The sequence below is a fragment of the Anopheles darlingi genome, chromosome 2, assembly GCF_943734745.1.
Source record: "Anopheles darlingi chromosome 2, idAnoDarlMG_H_01, whole genome shotgun sequence".
Lineage (NCBI taxonomy): Eukaryota > Metazoa > Arthropoda > Insecta > Diptera > Culicidae > Anopheles > Anopheles darlingi.
This window is the reverse complement of record NC_064874.1, coordinates 1,742,501-1,750,000: the sequence shown is the minus strand read 5'-3', so window position 1 is coordinate 1,750,000 and position 7,500 is coordinate 1,742,501. Positions and strand designations below refer to the sequence as shown.

At 49.1% G+C, this 7,500-nt stretch overlaps 3 protein-coding genes across 4 annotated transcripts in view; 1 reads left to right on the top strand and 2 right to left on the bottom strand.

Moving 5' to 3' along the window:
- The window catches only part of LOC125951599 (innexin inx1), a 5,074-nt gene extending 2,774 nt beyond the window's left edge, over window positions 1-2,300 (bottom strand). The window contains exon 1 of one of the 2 annotated variants that reach the window (XM_049680542.1): window positions 1,941-2,300. The gene's annotated coding sequence lies outside the window, so the exon portion shown is untranslated. Of the gene's footprint in view, window positions 1-1,643 lie in introns of both variants that reach the window. The other variant, XM_049680541.1, reaches the window with a different exon arrangement.
- A 1,320-nt stretch (window positions 2,301-3,620) lies between these two features.
- Window positions 3,621-5,640, bottom strand: LOC125951673 (innexin inx7). Its single transcript, XM_049680643.1, has 4 exons — window positions 5,068-5,640; window positions 4,706-4,980; window positions 4,064-4,601; window positions 3,621-3,995 (listed from the first exon to the last, which is right to left on the bottom strand). Exons 1-4 carry the CDS (start codon window positions 5,205-5,207, stop codon window positions 3,674-3,676), a joined length of 1,275 nt encoding a protein of 424 aa, XP_049536600.1. The 5' UTR covers window positions 5,208-5,640; the 3' UTR covers window positions 3,621-3,673.
- Window positions 5,641-5,757: 117 nt separating this feature from the next.
- The window catches only part of LOC125951035 (glutamate [NMDA] receptor subunit 1), a 4,996-nt gene continuing 3,253 nt past the window's right edge, over window positions 5,758-7,500 (top strand). Inside the window, exons 1-6 of the mRNA XM_049679538.1 lie at window positions 5,758-6,333; window positions 6,434-6,556; window positions 6,618-6,839; window positions 6,907-7,109; window positions 7,188-7,353; window positions 7,416-7,500. The exon at window positions 7,416-7,500 is cut by the window's right edge and continues 21 nt beyond it. Coding sequence (XP_049535495.1) covers window positions 6,166-6,333; window positions 6,434-6,556; window positions 6,618-6,839; window positions 6,907-7,109; window positions 7,188-7,353; window positions 7,416-7,500 — 967 coding nt within the window. The 5' untranslated portion in view covers window positions 5,758-6,165. The remainder of the gene's footprint in view (window positions 6,334-6,433; window positions 6,557-6,617; window positions 6,840-6,906; window positions 7,110-7,187; window positions 7,354-7,415) is intronic.

The following is a 7,500-nucleotide window of genomic DNA, read 5'->3' as shown; positions in this document are numbered from 1 at the left end:
GAGGGAGTTTTGTTTTTTGGGGTTGTTAAACTGCTGACTGTCGGGGTTTTAGGGACCATGGGTTTTCGTTCCATTCGTTCGGATTGAAGGATGATTGTTACGTGCTGATGGCGCGAAAAATGGTACATCACGCGTGTTTTACCTCGCCATCATTCTCGCTTGATTCTTGTTTGTTAGCTGCGCATAAGCGCCCTGATAAGCGTGTCTCAAAGTTGATAGAACAATGCTGAGGGGCACTCGTCTCAGCTGCGTAAGCGAACGCGCACTTGCGACTCGTTAATTGGTAGCATGCTCACGGAGAGCACTCCGGACCGTTCGTCCAATTCTCGACATCGTGACCCACGCGACCATCTCTTCTCCATCTTCTAGCACCGGATCGTGGACGGAATTCTTAGTGAAAGGGAGGGAGTTGGTGCAACGTGGCTCAAAGTGAAGGAGGAGGGACATAGAAAAAAGCGGCGGTCCGCATCGGTGCCTGAGGTGCGAGCGAGAGCGATGGCAAGAGAAACGAGTCGGAATTCAATTCCTTCCAATCAAACATTCCAATTCCATTAAGGCGGCGGGCCAGGTCGAGGCCATCTTCTACCGAGGGAGGAGGGCAACTTCTGGAAACTTTCCAGCCGTCCCTTGAGTGTTGTGTACCAGCGGCTGCTTTTTTAATATTCGAAAGACGTTGAAGTCGCCACCGCCGTCATCGTCATCTGGCTTATAGCCAGCGGCGACAACCACGGGTTCTCCGGTACGATCGCGGATCGTGCGGCGAGCCACGTCGTCTTCGCCGTCGTCGTCGTCGTCGTCGTCGTTGTAGCTAAGCAACCATTCTACAAACCCACCGCCAACTGTGAGCCCATTACAGTGGCGCGTAAGAGTAGGAGAGAAAATCTCAGTTGGCCATTCGGCCACGAGTCTAGGAATGAAATGTAAACCAAGGATCTCCGTTTCTAGTCAGCTAGCTGTAGGCACGTTCGCTCCATAAAAATCATGTTTGCAATCCATCGGGCGCAACTGCTGCTTGTTGGTGGTGCACCAACGACGCACCGTCAGCAGCATCATGAGACAAGTGGTCGAACCTGAGCCGAGAGCGAACGTACATCATCCCCGCTCCATCCGCCCGCTATCCGCGGTGGGTATCAAGCAGATTGCTGTGCGATTGAAATGGCCACGAAGGCAGCAAACAGGGGTTAATAGAAATGACACTTGTTGGTTCGGTCGATTTGGCGCGGTTGTGTCGTAATCCGGCCGTGCGTCGACGGGGGTAGTTCGTCGTCGCCATTGTGCTGCTCATCGTCCCGCTTCACCACACACCGCTGCTTGTGACCACCGCCGCCTCCAAGCGGTAGCAGCGGCCGCGAACGGTGGTGCCCTTGGTGTGCCTGTCTGCCTGCTTGCCTGGCCATCTCATCTGCTTTAAGAAGAGATTCTCCAGCTACACATACAAACACAGGCACACAGTAAATTGGCTTCCTTGCCCTGGCAACGGTGTTGTATTATCTGTTGCTGCGTTTCCGATTCCAGCGGCTCTGTGAGCGCTCCTGATGCTGTCGGTGAAGCCAACGTGTGCCTGGGCACGGACGCGGGATTCGAGGTGAAAAGGAAATAACACAAAATTGGGAGCAATTTCCAGCTCTCCCGGACCGACTTACGGTTGTGCTCGTTGATGCTGCTGCTTGCTGCTGCTGCTGCTGCTGCTGCTGCTGTAACGAGGTGGGGGTCGTTGATGTTGCTTTCCCTTTGACCACTGGTTGACCCCGCCTGTGACTCGGAGTGGTAATCTGTCGGTCGAAGCTGTCTTTCAATAAACCGCTGCTTCGCTCTACTGGCAGCTGGTATGCGTGGCGAACGATCACCACAATAGAAAACCTTTCCCGAATCGTTCTAAACTAGCAAAACATTTCGGTTTGTCGCGGCAGGCACGCACTTCGACGGTACGGTACACTCACTTGTTGTTGACTTGCTTATTAGTAATTCCGTTGGGAGTTGGCCGACGACAACGACGCACGCCACGAACCACGGTACCACCACCTTCACGAACGAACAACGCGGATCGATTTCCGTGGCCGTTCTTCGCGCTTTATGGCACTCTCACTTCACTATTACGATTTCCAGCTTTTAGCGAACGTAAAACGGTGCTAACTGCGACACCTCGAGCGAGACGAAAGTCCTTCTCCTGGGGATGGGTTTGCGACACTTGGAGGATCGTAAAGCACCAAACACCAAAAACAAAACAAACGCCACCACCACCACCACCCTAGGAATAATCCGATGATCACAGCACAAAGCAAGCACCTCCGACTGAGACAACGGCACGCTTATGAATGACGCCCCTCCACCCTCCGGAGGATGCTGTGACCAAGCACCGACATTGCTGCACAGATCATGATTGTCTTTCTCATTCTCTCGCAGGCAAGCATCCAGCATAAACCAGCACACCAGGTGAGAGAGAATCCCGGTTCAAATCTCTTACACTCTCTCAACGGTTAACTCTTTAGCATCTGCACTCTCGCGAGAGATGATCATCGAGCAGCAGCACGACGACATGAATGACACAAATCGTGATCGTGATGACGACAATGATGGTGGCACTGATTGTAGATGGATTGGACTGGGTTTTAAAAAACCGTGGCTCAGCATCCTGTCCCATGGTACGTCATAAACGTGACTCAAAGCATGTGTTATCAAAATCATCCAAAATCATTTACTTGTGCTTCACGCATACGACTTTTCGCGTCGTCGTTTCTGGCCGCAGTGATCAAAGAGTGAATCTGCTCACACATTTTGCACATGGGATACCATTCTCAATGCCATTTCGGTTTGTGCCGCCCGACCGGTAATTATCATTGTGTCTAGCTAGCACTCCGTCGTCTAGCCTTCTCGGCTGTTGGTCCAGGGGTCGGCTAATCACATGTGCCGCCATTCCAATGGAGCGGCGGAGCTGTGTATTTGAAAGTGACAATGGGTAGGAACCCGACCCGAGACCACCGCGACCAACTCAATGGCGAACCGACCAGCCGTGGCTCATTATGTTCTAGCGCGCGTCGACGCTGTGGGAACGCCACCAGCCAACAATCGTAATTGGAACCATCGCCCGAGATCTCGCAAAAGGTAATTCGCTCATTTACTTTATTTTGAAAAAGATTTACAGTTCCGATCCACCGAAACAATCCTACCTCGCCTATCGAACGCGAAAAGGCGACCGCGGTTAACACTTGCACCCGATGTCCACAGACGAGTTGCGTTCTCCAACTATTTGTTAGCTCACCTCACGTTCCACCCAATCCAACGCAACGACAGCGTAGATATGGGTGGTACAATGAGTCATTTCATTTTCAAACGTCCGGCTCTTGATGCATTGCGCACCTTCTTGCTCGAGCGTTGTAGAAAAGCCGTTGGTTCACACAGTGTTACCTGCCTTATACGCGAATATGGTTTGAGGAATTTTGGCCAAAGGTGTTGGTTTAAAGTTGGATGCAGGATGCAACTTAAACTAATTACGAAATAGACAATGATGGACAAAATATCTTTTTTAATTTAATTTGAATTTTTGTGGATGCTGTTCGTTTAGATTATTAGAACATAACTCAGGTTTTCTCATGATATTCGCGAAATTTATTAAATAAACTTAATAATAAAATACTTTCATAATCTTAATTACGCATCACGTGCCACACCACAGCTACGCCTTTTTCGGTTCACTTTCGTACCGGAAGCGTCCATCTTTCTTGAGCGACGATTGGTTTGAGAGTAGATCATCATCTACATCGAAACCACAATCGACCGTATCGATTCCCAGTTGGCTCGGTTCTGGAGGATTCTGCAGCTCATCAATGATGCTGCGCAAAACCTTCCGAAACAGGTGTCCATCCATATTTTTGGCCAGATAGTATAGGAAAAGCCACTGCGAGAAACCCAAATTGTACGTAACGAATTCCACGTCTTGTGGATTCAACCGGCCGGGGCTAGCAAACGAGAGGATCACCGCGGTAAGTTTGGTCCACCTATTAAGATTAGGAAAAATTAGGACAAGTCACTCACAAGTGCATGAATGCACCCGGTTGAAGATTACCTGTTGTGGAGCAGTATCGTAATCAAACGCCATACGAGCGCCAGAACGGAGATGGTCAACAGCACCACGTACCAGAACCAGAGCCAGGTAAAGATCTTTTCGTTAATCACGTTGAGTGCCATTACACATAGCGCGTCGTGCTTTTGGATCGATCCCGTTGGTCCGTACTTGTAGAAATGGCACTTGGTCACCTTCGGGAAGACGGTATCCAGTATGTCCATCGTACCCTCGAAATCTTCTGCCAAAAACCGTGGTCCCAGATCCCAAAATTGGCGACCGAGAAAGAGGTGCGTGAAGATCATCTGTACGAGGCAATTGAGCAGGTTCAGCATCTCGCAACAGCATAATTTCCACGCCCAGTTCCCGTGGATCTGTACATGCTTGAAGAACTCTCGCTTCACAACGTCCAGCTTCGCATCGACGTTATCGCGTGTTAAAAGTGTATGCCGCGTGCCGAAAGCAATGTCTCGCTGTGCCCGGTAATGCTCGCTCAGATGCGCCATGTGCAGGCCATCGACAAGGTTTTTCAGTCGTCCACCTGCAAGTGAAGAGTGAAGTGAAGCCACAGCCAGGGATGAATCACTTCAAAAGAGCGAATGAAAGCAAAGTGCGGCTTATCTGAGCGACAGGCTTAGCTCTTACCCTCGAATGACCGCCATATTTTATGCGGTGCGTAGAACGTTAGTGCCTGCAGGAACAGAATGAAGGGAACCCACTGGTAGTACGCATGTCGCTTCGTAGTATCTTCAGTGTACATCGGTCCAACGCCCGGATGAGGCAGCTGGCCTTGCTGCAGTAACGTTTCATTATAGTGCCGAATTACGGTGAACGTGGTCGTGAAGAAGCAAAACGTATTGATGACATGTTCCGGTATGGAACCACCGGTTATGCACCGTATATGCTCCCCGATGTACTGTCTGGACGGAATCGCATGAAGAGAGCGATATGAGTAACAGTGTGCCCAATGTTATCTCTACACCCATCCATCCAGCCATCCTTATTACCTTGATGTGACGAGCAGTGTACACACCAGCAGCATGATGAAAGTAGCCCGGTAGTGGAACTTGAACGCCAAATTGTCGATCGTCACAAACTTATACTTAAACTTAAGGTGTGGTGAGAGTACGGAAAAGGTGTTCAACATCTTGAACGCGGAATGTCAAGCACCGCTAGCTTGCCTTTGCTGCCCACGAAAACACACGCTCGACCGGCCACGACGTATCAGAGTACACTAAGCGATGGTGACTGTGCCAGCACAGGGAACAATGTTACCGTTAGACGTTTCAAACATCTGATAGTAGACAAGAGTATCTTTCCAGCGATAACGTCTTATCATTTCAATGCGCTAGGTGCCTGAGCTCCACCACCACATGTTCTCGTTGTCTGCAACGTTGCCCGTAACATATGCTATGTTTGAATGGCAGCAAGCAGGGTCTGACCGATCGGTTGGTGTAGGTGGTGTAGGTGACCAACATATCTCTGTAGCTGCCCATCCCACGAAGCCTTGCTCAATCAAGAAATAATGTGGAACGATGCGATGCCAAGCGATGATTGCATTTTGATAAGCCCTTTGGAACGGGCGTCGTCCGTTCTCTATGTCGATCATTTTAAATCAACTGCTTTATGTTGTCGACATTGTCGCCGTGGAACTCGCATGCAATGTAGCGCCACGATTTTGGACGTAAACATTTGAATCAGCTGTTGGAGTCCTGCCAGTCCGGATCATGCGCACTCCGACTCGCTGCGAATATCCTGACGCCCCGACGATTGGAAGGAGAGGACACGTGAAAGTGTCTCGTTTGACAGCGCTCAAGGATAGCAGCAGTAGCCGCGATGGTGAAAAAATGGATTGAAAAATTTGCCTCCTAAAATCTGTGTGTCCCGATGCAGTAATAACAAATGGTGAAACCGTCTACGATCGTGCCAATGAAGAGATAGAGCTAAGGATAAGAGGAGCCCTGTTTACTACAGCGATAAGCGACTGCACTACTTGATTTACATTCGCCAGAAAAATCTAGCGCATAAAGTGGGTGTGTGCGGGTGGGTGACTAGAGGATTTATGTGGAAAGAAAAACCTCGAAAACGGGCTTATAAGCGGCAGGATGCAATTCATTCAAATGCTACCTCTTACGTGTTTGCTGTTGAGCCTGATGATACCACAGGCACTATTGGCGCAAAAACCGAACGGGGTAGAGAACCCATCCTACTACAACATTGGTGGGGTGTTGAGCAATAACGAAAGTGAATCTCACTTCGCAACAGTCATCGCCGTAAGTGTTATCTAATCCAGCATTGCAAAAGGGGAAAGAATCCTTTTTGCACTGAATCGGTACAACAGCCAACCCGGTTCTGTTTTGTATTCCCGTTTAGCATCTCAACTTTGACCAACAGTACGTACCTAGGGGAACAACCTATTACGACAAAACAATTCGGATCGATAAGAATCCCATCAAAACGGCGCTCAATGTTTGTAAACACTTGATCTCCCGTAGGGTAAGTGATTGCGATATCTGCTCGTCCGGATGAGTTTAATCCTTATTTTTTCGTTGGATAGGTCTACGCGGTAGTGGTTTCCCATGAGCCTACGGGTGATCTTTCACCGGCAGCTGTTAGCTACACAAGTGGATTCTACCAGATTCCCGTCATCGGTATTTCGTCCAGAGAGGCAGCATTTTCCGACAAAAACATTCATGTATCATTCCTGCGCACCGTTCCACCGTACTATCATCAGGCGGATGTATGGCTCGAGATTTTAAGTCATTTCGGATACACTAAGGTACGACATGGTTTGTTGTACATTGTGGCCTCCCATTTGATTGGCCTGTTTTTTCTCAAATCCTTAGGTTATAATCATACACAGCTCCGATACGGACGGCCGTGCCGTTCTGGGTCGCTTTCAGACAACATCGCAAACCAACTACGATGATATCGATGTGCGTGCAACGGTTGAATCGATCGTTGAGTTCGAACCGAAGCTGGAAAGCTTCAGTTCCTACCTGATGGACATGAAAACGGCACAATCACGTGTCTATCTTCTGTATGCCAGGTATGCTATCCTTATGCTACGCTCCACAACCACACCACTAATATTCTGTTTGTTGTTGCATTCCCACTAAACCACTAGCCAAGAGGATGCGCACGTTATTTTCCGCGATGCAGCCATCCACAACATGACCGAGTATGGGCATATTTGGATTGTAACCGAGCAGGCACTCAGTGCCAACAACACTCCGATCGGAATCCTCGGTCTAAAGTTGAATAACGCAGAAAATGAAACCGATCACATTAAGGTAGTAGTAAATAGGCGCCAATTGCGGCACTTGTAGTGATGTTATGTTGTTCTATCCAACAGGATGCGATCTATATTCTCGCCTCGGCTATAAAGGAAATGACTGTCAACGAGTCAATCACTGAGGCGCCAAAAGATTGCGACGATT

Coding starts and splice junctions, on each gene's coding strand:
- LOC125951673 (XM_049680643.1), bottom strand. CDS start 5,207: ATGTTGAACACCTTTTCCGTACTCTCACCACACCTTAAGTTTAAGTAT. Junction 4,981..5,067: donor ACACTGCTCGTCACATCAAG/GTAATAAGGATG, acceptor GATTCCGTCCAG/ACAGTACATCGGGGAGCATA. Junction 3,996..4,063: donor ACGATACTGCTCCACAACAG/GTAATCTTCAAC, acceptor TAATCTTAATAG/GTGGACCAAACTTACCGCGG.